Below are 19,148 nucleotides of genomic sequence, written 5' to 3' on the forward strand. Positions count from 1 at the left end.
ATTTCGAAGTATATGACACAATTACCTAAGGCTTTTGGCGCCCCCGGCCATCTCTGAGGGAAGTTTAAACAACCTACAAAATGTCACCCGTGTCCCAAACCTCAAATTTTCACGCATTTCCAAAATTACCTTTCCCTGTCATCACTATCGAACACATAAAAAAGCAATCTTAATCGGGAACGCATCAATTACCCCGGCGTCCCGACCCGCACGCGAGACGTGACACACCGCCGCCCCTACACGTCTTTGAATTTTCTCCCCTCGCGTTTTACCCGTTTTTAGGGACTTTTCGTTCCGCGTAGATGGCAACCCTTTGCTAAATTGAATTTGAATTCGGAACGGCGCGGAAGACGACGTTCTGTTGGTGACAAATGATGGGAAATCATCATGGGATCATTATCTTTTATCTGTCTTTAAACTTTTGGCTTTGTAATACTTTGTAATACATTTTTCTGTGCAATCAAGATTTCGACCCGCTTATTTGACCTCTAATTACGCATGAAACCATAATTAGTGCCTATTTGCTCCAGTTCTCTCATTGCAAACTTTTGGCTTTTTTTAAGTTAGTTTTTTCACTTTATAATATATGGAATACATAGAATGTCTTATAATATTTATATAAAATTTTCTTAAATACATCTCCTTAATAATTGTCAATCGCCAGTCAGTAGCCAAGATGCCAATCCTTTGCGCTCCGTATCGACCAAAACGCCAATGTCTTTATCTCGTAAATATGGAATAGTTATACAGGGACATGTTATGTCTGTGCTATAGAGTGTAAGCTATTGATCTATTGGTTTAAAAAATACCGAGTGATATCACCACCCATGATAAGATAAAGAATCTTATTGTTTCAAAGATACATCGACAAGCAAGCGAAGCCACATATCACGGATACAAGACTGTCCCATGTATTTCTCCACACAAATCAGCGTACGTGCTCAACCTTATGCCAATTAACCAGATTTACATAAGTTTATTTGCTTACTATCGCCTGGTTAGGGTAACCATGCGTTCTGAAAAGCAGATATCATTGGTTTTTTATGCAATCGAGCTATGGTTTCGAACGTATGCCCTTTGGTTTTCCAAAAGCACCTAAAGGTGTTTTTAATACCAAATAACTTTCTGCATGGAGTTTTCGATGATTGACTACGAATAAGAGAGTCCATATTCCATATGTCCGTAGGTAAGCATTTTTTTTTTTAGACTGATCAGCGATTGACCCTAGTCAGACCTGATGGAAAGTGAAGACAGAGTCTAAGATGGAGCTCGCCGATTCAGTAATAGCCTTGTTTTAAAGAGACCGAGGTCGTATTTACCTAGGAACACAGATGGTGGGAGCGCATTGCATCATGAGGAGTACATTACATATCCATTAGGATATTTCGCTTTTTTTTGCCGAAAAGTAACTGGTAAATATCTAATAGTAATAAATATAATGACACCTTACAAAGTCGCCGTCAAATAGCAATAACTAAGTGTTTTCGTTTCAGGGGACAAGATTTTTAAAATGAACAGACTTTTTCACTGACCATCTGTAAGCTATACTATACTACTCGTGAGTACAAAATACGTCATGATGAATTTTGCCCTTCGAAGAATTATTGTGTCTTTGAAACGGAGTCTTTAAAGCAACCTCAAGCTTTTAATTAAATTAGCACAAGTCTCATAGCCCCAGTGACATCGAGATGTCCTTTAAACCCAGCACCGCCCAGTACCGCCCGCGACGCGTTAATTCCAACCCAGTAACTTACAAAAACTCTTAAAACATCCGATCCAACCCTTCTAAACTGAACCTGGTGTACTGTGAATATAGTTGAAGTTGCAATGGATTGTAGCCGCTTGATGGGAATTCAAAGATGCAAATTTGATTACAGAGTCGAAGTAGCGTTAATTTCAAGGGATTTTAAATAATCTACGCAAACGCGTAACTCTTTAGCCATCCCGTTCTGAATTGAGTCTTCAGTCGTTATATTAAAGAAGGGATTTTTTAGTTTTAATTTGCTTTGATAGGAGTTGATGTAGATGTTTAGTTGCCGCATCGTAAACGTTATTTACGGTCGCGGGCGATTATTGCCGCTCTTAAGCATTTGCATACAAATTTATACACGAACGACGGTTGCTTCCGAGGCGGAGGTGGTCGGAGATGAGGGTGCAGGAATTTAGTGAGGTGAGGTAATAAAGACGCACATGGCGACGTCACAACGTAGGAAGAGAGTTGGGCCGCTTAACCTTAGTGACATTGACAATTCTGTGCCTATTTCTAGGTTGATAAGTATAATTCGGCTGTTGTCAAAAAGTTTGTACATAGCCACGTCAGCAAATTTTAATTGATCCTATTTTTTTACCAAGATTTATTAATATAAGTCGACTTTCGTAAGATATATTCTGGATAATTGTTATAATTAAGAAAATATAGATACTAAAGAACCTTAATGATGAAATAAAACTTACTAAAATCTCAATTCATCAAAAAAATCTTGGTAACAAAATAGAAATTATAAAAACAAATTTAACTTTTTCCTTAATTTTTGTACAAATATTTTGAGAACTGCTGAATTATTCTCGTGTTTAAATTGCGGGCAGGAGCAAGAGTTATATGGATTTCTTCCTCATGTCAATTTTATGTGTATTGTTATGTATTCTCGCACATAACAATTATTAAAACCTTATTAAAATTTTAACAACACAATAATGCGAGGAAGCGTTGGGTATTCGGCGACAAGAGAGACCATTTATTTGGAACGCCTCCTGTTTCCCGTCGAAAGAGCGTTGTTATTCAATGAGATGTGTTAACTATGGAGGGTCCCTATGAACTGGCGATTTACATGGGGACCTTGAGCTAATAGTACGATATATTTCAGCCAAATGACATCGAATACCAAACATACACTAGTAACTCGCCTTAAAAGGAGAACTTATATTTTCAGAAAACTCTGGTTTTTAATTCCAACTCGATCAGAAATGATACCTATACCTATTTAAATATTAAACACTCATTTTATTGTTAGATCCGGCATATAAAATCTATATATTACCTTATTAATTTCTTTTTTAGCGGGTACCATATTTAGTATGGCTTTGAAAGCTCAGCTACAAGGTTGAGCATGGTAGTGTTTTTTGTCATAAAATATATGGTAATGTCGATAATTCTAATAAAAAACGTTACACCGTTTTCGATTGCAAGTCGATTACCAGATCGGAAGTTGCCGCCGTGACAAAAAGGGGTAGGCAAATTTTGAATATTAAACAACCATTTAATAAAAAAAATACGATTACAAGCCGATTCGATCTTTCGGTAGTTTAACCATTATCGTAAATTTTCGGTTCCGGTGTTTCGATCCGATTTTATCGATAACTGTTCTAAAACGTTATCTCTGAACTTTCGATTGTAATCTACGCTTTACAGTCAACATGGTTTATTAGATGACGCTGTTGTGCATATCTCGAGAAAGTTCTCCGTTTTCTATGGAAAAATTTTTCTCGGGAGAAATGGCAAACGTTCTCGAGAATACCACACAAACTCTTAAAGCCGGTACAGGTGATTAAATCCTGACTGCAAATTATGATTTTATACTGACTGTAGCGCAGTTTCTATACAAATCGCATAGCAATCCTTCTGTACCGGCCCGGTATATTCTACCTATTTTTATTAAATCGTGCAGCAATGAAATTTGTAAACCGATTTGCCTATCAGTAATTGAAGGTATTATTGAACTAACTGGCAATAAAAATACAACGATATTCCAGTTATAAATGGCGTGCATGAAACAGAATTTAGGTATAATAACTATAAATTCAATGTGACACCGTCTTACAACTATACTCGCGTGTCCCTGATCCGAAAACTGATTCTATAAAGTGAAACTGAGCAGTTAAATTCGTTTTAAAGCTATTGGTTGTGTCGTAAATAAGTCTTGGTGTCGCGTGATCAACTTTCCGTTAAGTTTTCTACCTTGGTTTGATTGTGTTTTGTTTTTAAACTATCGATACTCTATCCTGTTTGTGTTGATGTCTCCTTACTAGCTAGTAAATTTGTTAGGATTCGAATTTACGCCGAACTTTTTTGGCCGTTGACAAACACTGCAAGCTTTGGAACGATATGAAATAGCATCTAGCATCATGCCATCCTCACTTATCCCTGCTGCAATTCTTTATAACTAAGCTAGTGTTGTACAATTTTCGTACATTCATTTTTATTTATAGCCATGTCACTACCATAGATAAAAACGGAAGTTTCTTTTTTTTAACTAATAGATAGCAACATTTATAACACCGTTCGTGCGCGGCGGCGCTTACGCTATAATCGTCCACCGCCATGATCCTATTTGTCTTTTTTAAACGTTTTTAGGGTTCCGTAGTCAACTAGGAACCCTTATAGTTTCGCCATGTCTGTCTGTCCGTCCGTCCGTCCGTCCGTCCGTCCGTCCGTCCGTCCGCGGATAATCTTAGTAACCGTAAGCACTAGAAAGCTGAAATTTGGTACCAATATGTATATCAATCACGCCAACAAAGTGCAAAAATAAAAAATGGAAAAAAATGTTTTATTAGGGTACCCCCCCTACATGTAAAGTGGGGGCTAATATTTTTTTTCATTCTAACCCCAACGTGTGATATATTGTTGGATAGGTATTTAAAAATGAATAAGGGTTTACTAAGATCATTTTTTGATAATATGTACATTTTCGGAAATAATCGCTCCTAAAGTAAAAAAAAGTGCGTCCCCCCCCCTCTAACTTTTGAACCATATGTTTAAAAAATATGGAAAAAATCACAAATGTAGAACTTTATAAAGACTTTCTAGGAAAATTGTTTTGAACTTGATAGGTTCAGTAGTTTTTGAGAAAAATACGGAAAACTACGGAACCCTACACTGAGCGTGGCCCGACACGCTCTTGGCCGGTTTTTTTTTCTACAATCATATTTGGAATGGTAACTTTACAGTTTTGAGCACGTCAATGTATTAATGTGATGGGCTTTTAGACAGTTCGTGACTCGATTCAGATAGCTGTTTTACGAAAGAATTAGTATTGTCTTTGGTTTTTTGTTGTCGTTTTTATTTTAAATTGGCCTCGGGGTGGTCGTTAATGCAAATTTTGGGGAGTTTGGGAAGAATATTACTGATTAGTGATTTATGGGTTTACCCTGTTTATTTCTGTTTGTTATGTGGGTAATATTTGTTTAATATCGATATTTTCGTTATATTTAGAGACAGTTTGGCTTGTTAAAAATGTAGCGTTAAAATACCACACATTTCGTACCTAAATATGAAGATTAATTTTCGAATTTCGCTCACAATGCCGAAAATGAGAAATTGGTTAGTTTCGCATAACAAAATCGTTTTTGCTATTTTCTAGTAAACTACAGATAAATTGATATTAAAACTAGAGGAAGATTTTCTTGGCTTCAATTTCTTGGCTTCTTATATCAGAGTCTAAGCTTTAGCTGAACTTTTTAGTTTAGACTTTTCGTTTGTTATTGTTTACTGTTGTTAATCAAAGGAATATAATAATATACTTATTTTGATGAAAAGATTTTATTTATACTTTATTGCACATAAAACAGTGCAAATGGTGGACTTAATGCCTTCTTATATTCATATTTATTTGCAGCATTATAATTTCAACTAGTTAACTTCCAACGAAGTGACGATCAGCTTCTAGTGAAGTGCATACGAGCGCCATCTATGGTCCAGTAGCGGAACTAAATTGATATGCATTATTGGAACGTCAGCAAAAAATACTGTTTAGACGAATATCGACAGGCCAAGTGTCTTGGTAAACATGTTGTTTGTTGTACATTCAAATAATTTAATTCGGAAGCGTTTAATAGGTAGAAGATCATGTTACCTTGTCATACTTAGTGGCAATAAATATGACTAACATGAGGTTTCTAGCGACTTTTATAGTTATTGTCACTGCGACAAAGTACAAAAGTAGGAAATTAATTATTTGACAGTTCCTTAAATTAAAGGCACACATTAATATGGAAGGCACGGTATAATAGAGGTACCTAATCGTCTCCTAGCCTCTTAAGACCTATTTAAGGGTAGGTCTACCAAAGAAATGTAGTCCTCATTTTCCTCTTTTCTAAACTTTCCTCTTTTTGAAATGACAAGTGACACGAAATTTGACATGAACATTGTAGTACTAAGGCCCACTTGCACCAACCACTTAACTCAGGGTTAGTGGGCTGTCATCTGTCAAATCACTACATAGTATAAAACAAAGTCCCTTTCTCTGTCCCTATGTCCCTATGTATGCTTAAATCTTTAAAACTACGCAACGGATTTTGATGCGGTTTTTTTTTAAATAGATAGAGTGATTCTAGAGGAAGGTTTAGGTGTAGGTATAGTACCCGTGCGAAGCCGGGGCGGGTCGCTAGTCCCATATAAAATTCATTTTCGTTGGTGCAAGTGGCCCAAACTAATATTCATTTCTAATAAACATTATAAAGCTGCATCCTCACATTGTTTTTCACAATGAACCAAAAATAGCTAGTATTTTGTGATTGAACCTAAAACATAACTTAATTTTCAGTACAGATGGTCGTTTTTTTACGCACTAGTTCGAGAAGTGGTTCATTATATGGCAGGTCAAAACTTCGAAGGCTCATCTGTACTGAAAAACGTCGTACGATACACGTGCGAAAAGGAAATTCGTAACTCGTGTCGATTTAAAATACTCCCCTCGGTGGTGTTTTAATTTATCGCCACTCGTTTCGAACCTCTTTTTCCGCACTTATATCGTAATGTAGGTATTATTGTATGTCAGCGGCTTTTAGCGACGGGCAACACACATTTCTCGCCGCCCCAGTCGACTCATCAGCCAACTTTAATGTTAAAATCACAATTTTCTCGTAAAATAGGTAGGACGACTAAAAAAAACTAATTAGTCCGTCAGTTAGGTTATCAAAGAATTTTAGATACGTATTTTTTCTTTTTTCTCGTAAACGAAAAATGACGACGGTACAGTGCGTTGAAGTTTCGCGTGACGTCACGCCTAGGTAAAAATTTTACTTAGAAGTGACGTCACAAAGCCCCCACTCCGGAACTTTGATGCTCTACATATATCTTTGTATTTTTTCATTATTAAGAAAAAAGAAAAATATGTGTTCAGTATTTTTGGACGATCTAACTGACGGACTAAACAGAATGTCATTTTTTTATGTAGTCGTCATCCCTATTATTAAAATGCAATAGAAGCGCAAAAGCCAAAATTGAAATGTACCCCCCTTTCAATCTGGGAATTTTAGTTAAATATACTCGTATTATTAACTGATTTGTTAGAAAACAAAATCAGTTAAAAGTTATTGCTAAAATATCTTTAAAATTGAGGTGCCGCTCTCGACTGTTTCCTCCTCCAAATTTAATCAATCGGAACGAAATTTGGGAATTTGAATAACAGTGAAATAATCTGTGTCGGACCGTTTAGGTTTTTTTTGGCTAATTGTTACCAATTTTAAATATCACGCCACATATTCAATAAAGCCGTTTTGGGAAATTTTTGATGGGCTCTAGCGTTTTTCAAAATAAAAATATTAAAAAAAAAATCAAAACGGTCCGACAGAGATAAAAATAATAATAATCTGTGTTGAAAATATCATTGCTCTAGCTTCAAAAACCAAGGAGGAAATAGTGGAGAGTGTTTATATGGAGAATTGATTGACCCCTCCTGTTGCGTCTTAAAACTACACAGAAAAGCTAAGGAATTGAGAAATCTTAAGACGAAACAAGAGGTGAGCCCGTACACTGCAGCTCAGATGAAAATTATTGCATAAAAACTCGACTACTTCTTTTTGTTTGCTCCTCCAAAATCTAAGATACAATTGTGACGAAATTTGAAAATATATCTAAATGTAAACGTCGGGCTGTTTTTTTTTAAATTGATATTTTGATAACCACGCTTTTCTTTGCGGATAGTAGTAAATTAGACCGTTTTAGAGCCATGCTGGAGGGCTCAAACGGCATTAAAAATTTTATAATGTCGTATTTTTCAGAATCTTAATCTTATATCCTTCGCTTAGGTGTAATTTTTTTATTAATACAAATGTAATGAATTCATAGACTCCACAATAATAAAACAACTACATGTACACAAGAGAAACAAACGTAAATCGGCGCCATCTATGTCTTGAACATTGAATCACCTACTGCAGTTAGTGCATTCCATTCTTGCATTGAGTTTTACGCCATCTCTGGGAGGGTGGATGAACTACTTGGCAATGTAAGGACTCCAAGCGTTGTAAAAATAAAAAGGGGAGTGCAGACACGCATGACTGTGAGGCGCTCAACAGACAACCGAGATGTGAGCTTTGTTCGTTCGGAAGCATAACATGCTATGCGTGCGACCAAAACGCATTAGTGAGGAGTAAACTTGAGACGGCCTCTGTCGTTTGGAGTCCCTACGAGACAACATATGTCTTGCAACTTGAAAAAGTGCAGAAAGTTTTCTTGCGCTTCCTATACAGGAAATTGTACGGGTATTACCCACCAAATTTTTGTTAGGAATGCTGGGATATAACTCACTCGAGGTAAGACGCAGTTCGGCACTTCTCACTGCAATTTGTACCATCCTACGCGGTGACTCTGACTGTGTCGAATTGACACCACAAGTAGTACGGCTGCTTGTCCCGATACCGTCTAAATTTGAGTTTCGGCCTCGAAACCGCTGTCTTCTGTCAGTGCCAAGTTCCCGAACAGTGTCGAGAAGGAACTCTCCTTTTGTTCGAGCATTACACAGCTTGAATTTACTCCTCGCATCAGCGCCTGAATGTGATGTGTTTGCTAGTAGATGGATGGTTGTACATGATGAATGTCTGAGGTTCAGCGAGATGATGGATGTTCGTCCTTCTTCTGTGCCTTATTAGTGTTTATTGTATGTTAACTTTTCCCGTTATGTATATATAGGGATCATATATGTATTTTCACAGTGCTTTGGTTTATCTGTAATGCTGTGTTAATTGTTATGAATAAAAATAAAAATAAAATAAAATAAAAATATGTATACGTTAGTACTACTTTAACGTATGGGCAGTAAGGTGGAGTATATTTACAAATTCATTTATGACTTTTTGTTCATGTGGATAGTTTTAGATGTATGTAGAAGGTATTGGGTATTCAACGAGGTAATAGGTGCTTTATTGTTAATGTCATGTCACCGTATGCGTCTATTTTACACTGTTGTATTTAGAAAGGGGTAAAGCACTACTGACATTCATATGTACCTACAGGTTCAGATTTTCAGATCCACCTCGGTGTCGTGAATTTAAAAATGGTTACCTCTCTTCCACTCTATTTAAAAAAAAAACTGTGCTAGTCAACCATAAGACCACAATGGCCACAGAAAAATATCCGGCTGCAGAGATCAGCATTTAGAAGCAAACATTCTGTAATGCTAATCATATATACCTACATAAGTATTAGATAGATACATTCAATCACTCCTGTATCCCATAAAGGGGTAGACAACCAAATTTCCGTATTCCATAAGGGGGTAAAGCACATAAAACTACTCAAGTTTCAGTACCACTAAATAATTTGATTTGTTCCCTAGTTTTTTTTTTTGTTCAACTGTTTTTTTTTGTTACCTATAGCTTATACGCACCTATCATCTACCATATCAAAAAATACAACTCTCACAAAACAAGCAGGATTAAAACTTCACGGTTCTCAAAGGGTAATAATTTAAATTACACAATTTCTAGCACCATCAACCCATGTCATTGTCAGCCATGACAAAGGCTTATTTATTTATAAATCCCGAGGCACTTTGTCATTGTGGACCTGACGTGCATCACAACATGCGACAACGCCCCAAATACCTAAATAAATATCCACCCATTTTACATAACATCAAAGACATGTGAGGTTGACACTAAGCGCTCGTGTGACATCCCCTTTTGTCCCTTTTACAATATCTTAATTCACACCCCTGGCTATTCTCACTCTCCGATCCATGTTCAACCCTATTTCGATACCCTCACAAGATTTATAATAGCTTGATTCGAAATTCAAAAAGGTTCCCTTTCATATGCTAATTCGCGTAACGCTGACGTACAACACCCAACTTTATTATAAATTCTTTGAGTTTATTTTTGCAGAGATTCAGTTTTCTATTTATGAAACGTGTGCGTAGTTAAAAGCAGTGTTAGGCCCAGGGTTGCCGGCCGCTTTGTAATTAATAAGCACATAGGGTACCGCCATTGATACGGCATATTGTTCACAAAGGTTTTAGAGGGGCACTTGGAACCGATCCGGCGAGTTTGTGATGTTTTCTTTTTGTGTAATGCTAATTACTGGGTTTGGCGGTGATTTCGTAGATTGAATGCTATATAATAATATTATAACATGTTCTAGGTTGATTTCCGTTCGTATCTTATGAGATGTGGATAGATTAGTAACATTTCATTCCGTAATTCAGCAAAGCGGAGCTGTGGCTTAAAGTCGGCAGTACAAAGTGCCGCTACATCATGACGTCACTGCTCCTAGCTTCACCATTTTCGCGCTTGTCATTTCATATGCTTGTAATCAGGAGATCATGCCGAATGCAATAATACAAATTTTACCCATATCAGAGATGACATGATCAAAATAGATTTTTAGAAGACTTTTCGACAAAATTATAGATACACTCGACTGTCAGTAGCTGTGTCAATAAGTAATGACAAGTATGTATAATGTTAGGCAGACATATTATGTAAATATAGTTTATGGCCATAGCCTATCATTTTCCATTGTCGTCTTTTTTAAAAGCATGTTAGCGCATCCGCTTCCGTGCTGATGATGATGGCACCTATGCCGTAGTTTAAGGTAATTAAGTGCAATGATGTCATGTTTTACAATGATTTGCATGCACAGCAGTAATATTCTCGCAGTGTTAGCAGTGATTTACAGAGATACAGTCGTGCTAAATCAATCATGAGTTTTGCTAACAAGGTTGTGATAGTGACGGGGGCTAGTTCGGGCATCGGCGCGGCGACGGCGCTGATGTTCGCCAAGGAGGGCGCCGATGTAGTGATCGTGGCGCGCACCCAAGCCAAGCTCGCCGCCGTCGCCAAAAACATACAAGCACAAGGCAGGAAGGCCCTCGTCATACAAGCTGATCTCTCCAAAGAAGCCGACGTCGCAACAGTTGTTCCAAAAACTATAAAAGAGTTTGGAAAACTGGATGTGCTTGTCAATAACGCTGGAATGGCTTCAGAAGGATGCCTACTAGACGGCAAAGCGTTGCAAGCATACGACGAAGTAATGAAGACTAACGTAAGAGCTGTGGTCCAACTGACCAGCCTTGCAGCGCCTTATCTAATCCAGACTAAGGGAAATGTGGTCAACGTATCCAGCGTAGCAGGGCTGATGACTAGCAAGATACCTACGCTTATGTTTTATTCTGTGTCTAAAGCGGCATTGGGGCACTTTACGCGTTGCTCTGCTTTAGAATTAGCGGCATCAGGCGTCAGGGTAAACTCTGTGAATCCCGGGCCGGTTGAAAACGACTTTATAATCAACAACAAGCTTGACGTTCAGGACTTGAAGGGAAATCTGACAGACTTTACTGCGTTAGGGTATATAGCTAAAGACGATGAGATTGGGCGCGTGATTTTATTCTTGGCGAGTGACAAGGCGAGAAGCATTACTGGGTCGACTTACGTAATTGATAATGGATGCCTCTTAAAATGATTGTTTATACTTATATCTACACTACATTTTGTCTCGACAACTTTGTTTAAAATTAATCTCAGCAGATTGTGAAGTAATTGAATGAGGGAAAATATTAAATTGTTCATTATAAGTGTTATTTTTCTTTCCTGTCGTAATAATAACTACATTAGTAGTAAAGTAGGTAACTAGATATTAAACTAAGTGGCACTGTCAGCTTAAATTGAGGTTATACCACATATAAATACCACAAATTATACCACATTCTGTTGGTGGGCCCGTACTTTTCATGCCGATGACATAAATTTGACGTCACTCAGCATATAGAAGAGGATATAACTGAACGCGACTAAACTAAATAAAACACAATACTTACTAAAAACTTCAAGCCTTTTATATTCCGACAAAACATTTAAAAACTACAAAAATCACTAATCACATTAACAATCATCACTATCACTTCAAAAAGCGATCAAAGAGTTGTCCAATACTTTAAAGCACAATACTTCCAAAACTCGAAATCGCTGACAAAGGAGCTCGGATAGTTTTTTGGGATGTAATAAAGTTTAATCCGAAAATCCCCTCGGGCAAGTGGGGGCTGGAGGCCAATTTATTTGTGGGTAAGACAGGCAGGGTTTTAGAGAGGGAGGCTGTGGAGTCGCTGTTAACCGTATATAATTTTATTAAGTTTTTCGTATACAATTTTTTATTAGACTTTAAAAAGTAGATCTGAGTAGGCCTAACACATTTTAGAGTAATGTCACTGCGCAACTCAAAATTGTCCGCCTGTAGGATACGTTAAAACTGTTTTTTAATGTTTTTTTCATAGACGTTGTTCATCTCAAACATTAGGTACATATACAGGCGTTCAAAATTGCCTATCGAATTGCGTTAACGGCAGTAGTTTCGCTAGTTAACAAATTTAGTTTTCTAATTAACACTGCTTATTTATACCATATCAAACGCGCGTTCAGTCATGCAGGCTTCAGGCGCAAGTTAAAATTGTGTTATTTTTAAATTTAAATTATATTAGGCTTTTCCACTAAAAGTACATAACGTAAAATATTTGCCGTAATTTTTCAAATAAATTCCGTGTATACTCGTAAATACAAAATAATGTAGTATCAATTTTAAAACGCCGATTCTACACCCACCTCTAGTCCAAAAACCTTAACAAGGTAAGAAACTCAAGTTTGCGCAAAACGCAACACAACTCTCGTCTTCCTGTTCCATTTTAACAATGCTAATGACAATGGCGCACAGACACTGTCATTCAACGCTTTGTCGACTCGGCCATCCTGCAAAAAACACGTCATATTGGCACAAGTTCTAGTGTTACCTATTGTGTCTATGATTGGCACTTTAATCGCGACAATTGTGACTTTGCACTACTTTCCGTTCTTATTTCAAATGAATACAGCTTAGTTTTTCAATTGTGTATTAATATATATTTTGCAAAGGTAGAGATTGTCGTGTAAGATTGTATTTTGACATTTTCATCCTATTTTACTGGATTGTTGGCCGGGGGCTAATCGTTTGTCGTCACGACAATGATATGGGTTGTCGCATGGTTTTGATGTGAAATCGACCGCCGGTAATGTACCGCGGCATTTTGTTATCTGATTTTAAATTGCTTTTCTTGTTGTTGTGCAAAAAATGGAAAAGAAATCTCTGTGTTTACTTATGATTTTAATTTCTTGGGTAGTCTCATTCTCACTGTACCTAATCTAGTTCTACAAAATATCACGATTTTACTGACATTTTTCATTACTTTTATTGGCCTAATTAGGTTTCAATGTTGTAGTTAAAAGCTAGATTTCTGACTTGAGTTCTCTCATAAGCAAAGCTAAATACTGCCACGAGAAACGATTTGTAGAGAATTTAACCGTATACTAAACTAAGTTTATCGAAGATTGCAACAAATGCAAGCTACCATAGCATCCTCCGTTATACGCTCTATAAGCATCCCCTTTCACAAAAAAATTTAGTCGGTTATTATTTTTTCAAACACCATTACAAATCTGTTCAAAATAGCAGATAATAAGGGCAAACGGCCAACAATGAACACAACAGGGCTCGTAATATCTTCATCCTCACCGAAATAAGATTTAATAACGTTTTGTCAGAATGCTCTTTTAACTAACCTCGATTTGTTAACCGGCCAGTGTAGTGCGGCCTTTACAGGTCCTTTCCCGTTTTCGGATTCTGTTCTCTTGAAGTGTCACGGCTAAAGCTGAGTGGGTCTAGCGGTTCTGGTTGTTTGAACTCCTTCCGTTCGGTAAGTTTTTGTTGTAAATAATAAGAGCTTTGGGTGCTTTCATTGTGCTGTTATGGAAATGCTTATTTTGTTCGATTTACAAGCTTGGAGCGTCGAAAGTTTAGCGGTTGTTGATGAAACTTCAAGATTGATTTGGAGTAGGCAGTTTTTATTGAATATGATCATTTTTTTTACAAATGATGTCTATTGATAAATAAACCATAATCATTTGAGATATTTCTACAGTAAAACCCACTTTTTTATTATGAATGGGCTTACTCTTGACTTGACCACAGACTAGCCAAAGGCAATGACGAATAGACGATGGAGTGAGCTCGCCCAGAAGATGCCTGTTCACCCTTTATTTGAACTTCCTAATCTTCCTATTTTTAACCGCCGCCTCAAATTTCTCAAAAGAAGGTGGTTCTCTATTCGTCTGTATTTTTTTTTAAATTGTTCCCCGATATCTCCGTCGTTACTGGACCGATTTTAAATTTTTTTTCTGATTGAATGTATATGCATACATCAGATTGGTCCCATTTTTCTCAGAACCCAGTTCTGATGATGGGATCCTGGAAAAATCGAGTGAACTCCTCAAATCTGAAAGGCATACATATGGCGATTTTTGTGTTTTTAAAGAAACAGCATGCATGTACGTACGGAACAGTGACATTTGGTGCAGTGGAACTGCAGATGATGGTCAGAACGGAACTCCTCAAATCTGAACGGCACGCTTATAGTGACTTTGGTATTTTTATAAGAACAGCATGCACTTACGTCCAGAATAGTGACATTTGGTGCAGTGGAACTGCAGATGATGGTCAGAACCGGACTCCTCAAATCTGAACGGCACACTTATAGTTACTTTGGTATTTTTATGAGAACAGCATGCATTTAAGTTCAGAACAGTAACATTTATTTAGTTATATTTGTTAAGCATATTGACTTTTCAAGTCAAATTTTGTCAAGCTTCGATTTCTTATAATCGGATTCATGAGAGTTGAGGAAACTCCTCAAACCTTATCGGTATACGTATATTGATTTTTGTTGCCATCAAATAATTAAAGCATTAAAAGCAGTTTAAAAAAATACCTACACATTTCTACATAATCCAACATTCGCAAGTAGCTTTCACCAGAACCCCAAAGGCGGCGGTTTTTTTTTCTTAAAAATTATTTATATCATAGTCTTATAGGAAGATATTCTTATTCTTATAAAAATGATAATATACAATTCGGATGTTCTTACTCAAATTGCCAACATTTAACAATGTTACATATTTGTTGAAAGTAAATAAGTATAGTGAAGAATCCAGACATATCACAAAATGGCGCTTTCCTCTGTCGAAAACTCTGATGGCAGTCGTGTATTTCGTAGCAACTAAGATATGTGCGTAACTTATCCTTGGGCCCAAATTGGCAGAGACCCCAGGCTTGGCTGGTGACAAGTCTTACCTATGATGTGTCTAGTTTTTTTTTTTTACCAACGCAGCACGAAATGGAAATGTATTGAGACTCGGCGAAACCGCTGATTTTCAGTCCCCAACCAGTAAACTTAAATCTAATACTTCACCAAATAACTAGCTTACTAGCTAACCCGCACAAGCATTTCCATCATTTACTTAGTTATAGTACAGACTCTGACCAGACCACATACATTTTGTACAAACTTGGAATTATTAATGCATTCTTAAAACGACTTCATTAATTAGGAACTAATTCCAATACGTTTTATTCTCCATAAAATAGGTTTTTAATATTTAATTTTGCTAGAAGTTTACGTTGCTTAACTTATTTGGAACAGTTCAGCAGCCAAACAATGTGCTGTAAATTACAACGAGGAATTGAAACATAACGAACTTAACATTTGTTTTTGGTTTAAGCAAAGGCCATGCCAGGATAAGCTAAGTGAATCTGCCCCCAGCGAGTTTTGGCTTGAATTTTTTTTTATTGATTCGTCTTTGTATTAGTATCGAGTATGCCAAATTTCAGCTCCCAAAACTTTATAGTTTAGTAATTAAAAAAAAAAAACGAAATTTGAACTTTCTTCGATATTTTTTTTTCTGGGCAGCCGATTTCGACGTGCGTCACGTATATTATGCATGTAAGTAGGACAATTATATGATATTAATTTTGTGTTATGTTTCCATACAAAAACTCAAAAAAAAAATTAAAAAAAAAAAAAAAAAAAACATTTTTTTTTAAGTATTATCATGCAAGCGACACCTCCAGATTTTTCATCAAAGTAAGCCTCTTTAATAAGCTACCAAATGAATATAAATACTTAATTTTATCTGTGGTAGAACAAGGTGTTTTTTTTAATTGAATACATCACAATACATTTTACTCCCATACACGCTCGTTAAAATTGCTGACAAACTCCAGAGAAACGTGTACGTTGGTCATAAACACTGGCCACTAATAAAAATTTAAAAAATATATATATATATGAATGTTTTTTTATAAAAAAATTGCGAAAAAAAATTCTTATACAATTTCTATGAAAAAAAAAAATTTTTTACGTGGTGTTTTTCTGATGCTAATCGATTTCATTCCTATTCAGTATCAATAGTTTCTTAGGGCTCAACTTCCGGTAATGTACTAAAAGCCGAAAATTGTAGGAAACTTTCCACATTTACCCCATAGTGTGTATATGTAGATATCTACAAAAATGAAACTATTTTTTACAAACAGTTTTTTTGTTGCCAATCGATTCCATTCTTATCCAGTATCAATACTTGGTTTGCATTAAAAACCCACAAATCAATGGATACATTTTCCATACATTTTGTTATGGGGTAAATGTGGAAAAAGTTTTCTTCAATATGTGGCTCTTTAGTACATTACCGCAAGTTAAGCTCAAAGAAACTTTCGATACTGAATAGGAATGGAATCGATTGGCATCAGAAAAACACCATGTGAAAAAAAAATGTTTTTCATAGAAATTGTATATGAAAAGTTTTTTGCAATTTGTGACTTTTTTTTATAAAAAAAAACATATTCATATATATTTTTTTTTAATTTTTATTAGTGGTCAGTGTTTATGACCAACGCGCACGTTTCTCTAGAGTTTGTCAGCGATTCGTTTTAACCTTTTAACGAGCGTGTATGGGAGTAAATGTATTGTGATGTATTCAATTAAAAAAAACACCTTGTTCTACCACAGATAAAATTAAGTATTTATATTCATTTGGTAGCTTATTAAAGAGGCTTACTTTGATGAAAAATCTGGAGGTGTCGCTTGCATGATAATACTTAAAAAAAAAATTTTTTTTTTTTTTTTAAATTTTTTTTTTGAGTTTTTGTATGGAAACATAACACAAAATTAATATCATATAATTGTCCTACTTACATGCATAATATACGTGACGCACGTCGAAATCGGCTGCCCAGAAAAAAAAATATCGAAGAAAGTTCAAATTTCGTTTTTTTTTTTTAATTACTAAACTATAAAGTTTTGGGAGCTGAAATTTGGCATACTCGATACTAATACAAAGACGAATCAATAAAAAAAAATTCAAGCCAAAACTCGCTGGGGGCAGATTCACTTAGCTTATCCTGGCATGGCCTTTGATGTTCGTTCTGATCTATTTCTAGAGCCAAAACTCAATGGCAAGAATTAAAGATTCTGTAAAGAAAGAACTAAGTAATCTTACATTCATACTTTGAAAAGTTAGAATGCTTTACTCCCAACTAAGGCCTGATTTAGACGGCGTGCGAGCTCGCATGCAATTTTAGTTACATTGCGGGCTGTTGAGGTTACATACAATTTTGCACAGCCATCAAATACCGCAATGTAATAAAACTCGTATGCGAGTTCTCGTACCGTCTAAATGGGTCCTAAAACATGTCTCTCCAAGCTCAAATCCTCCACAATGCCAAACTCGGCGTGCAAATAAAACTTGCTCGTTATCAAAATATCATACCAAAATTAGGCGCGAAATCGCTCACGAGTGCTCGCAAAAACCTTGTTAGCCGCCATATTTGAGTTGCGACAGTAGGGGCGCGCCCTATGTACACAAACACAAACGTACCAGTACCATTGGGAAACTTTATGAACCCTCTTATGACTTAAGGATAGAGTTTATTTGCGCTTGGAACTCGCTTGGCTAACTGTAACGCACGTGTGAAGGGTGTACGGTAAGGGTGTGGGTAACACACCCTCCCGTGTCGCGATTGTGACGCTGCGGCACGAAATGGATATGCAACAGGATACGAGAAAGTGATATTGCCTTTCGTTTTGTTTTGGACGGTTTTGCTTGAATGTTTGATGTGTGGTCACTTTAAGTATTAAAGGGACAAGGGACGTACTCGTTGGAGTAAAAGCTTCAACGGTTGTTTCGTCCGACAGTGATGTAGAATACACTTATTTGCTAAAAATATCAATCACAACCATACATTCGGGTGTGACAATGAATTTATAAGTTTTATAACTGGTGACAAAATCAGCGTGGGCACGGTTGATATGATATATGAACGTTGACACCTTTTTCACTTGTAACTGACACGAAAAATAAGGCGTTTTGTTTTCCTTGAAAAGAGTGTTTGAGCTATTTTTGAATTAATTTGAAGTGAAAAATGAAAATGAAATGAAAATGAAATGAAAATGAAATGAAAATGAAATGAAAATGAAATGAAAATGAAAATGAAATATTTATTTTTCAAGTAGGCATATTACAATGCGCATATGAACGTCAAATAAAGCTACGCCGGCTCTAACCCTACGCCTCAGCCTCGAGAAGATTTCAGTCCCCCCTCAGTTGGGAGGGGGGTATCCACTATGGGACCGGCAAGAAACTCGGCGGGCAACTTCTTTTCAAAACATTACATCTTATAATTAACATGCATTAAATAACAACATACAATTTAACATGCAAAAGTATTCATCAAAGAATATGAACAGACTAGGTACTCTATGGAAATCAATTTCAATAAATTATATTATTGCTTAATAATACGTCGTTCTTCTTCAGAGAAAACATATCAAATTGTCATAGAAGAAAAAGATAATATGAATCTCAATATCATTAAATATGTAATTTACCTACAAAACATAAAATATAAAATATTTGATGTGCTTTCTTATCTGAACTGTGTCCTCTATACATAATACAATTATTTTAATTGCTATTCGTTTTTTGTAGTTTCTGGTTCGGGCCATGCATGTTTGTCTGTCAAATAGTCCTCGACTCTGTAATAAGCCTTTAACATCAATGATTTTTTTAAGTAGTTCTTA

The 19,148-nt window shown here is 36.2% G+C and overlaps 2 protein-coding genes across 2 annotated transcripts in view; both read left to right on the forward strand.

Moving 5' to 3' along the window:
- Window positions 1–19,148, forward strand: part of LOC125242158 (Fanconi anemia group J protein homolog) — a 155,107-nt gene that overhangs the window by 8,724 nt on the left and 127,235 nt on the right. The gene's annotated exons all lie outside the window — the stretch shown is intronic.
- Window positions 10,919–11,751, forward strand: LOC125242159 (3-oxoacyl-[acyl-carrier-protein] reductase FabG-like). Its single transcript, XM_048150872.1, has one exon. It carries the CDS (start codon window positions 10,919–10,921, stop codon window positions 11,675–11,677), a length of 759 nt encoding a protein of 252 aa, XP_048006829.1. The 3' UTR covers window positions 11,678–11,751.

This window comes from Leguminivora glycinivorella, unplaced genomic scaffold (genome assembly GCF_023078275.1).
Source record: "Leguminivora glycinivorella isolate SPB_JAAS2020 unplaced genomic scaffold, LegGlyc_1.1 Scaffold10, whole genome shotgun sequence".
Classification (NCBI taxonomy): domain Eukaryota; kingdom Metazoa; phylum Arthropoda; class Insecta; order Lepidoptera; family Tortricidae; genus Leguminivora; species Leguminivora glycinivorella.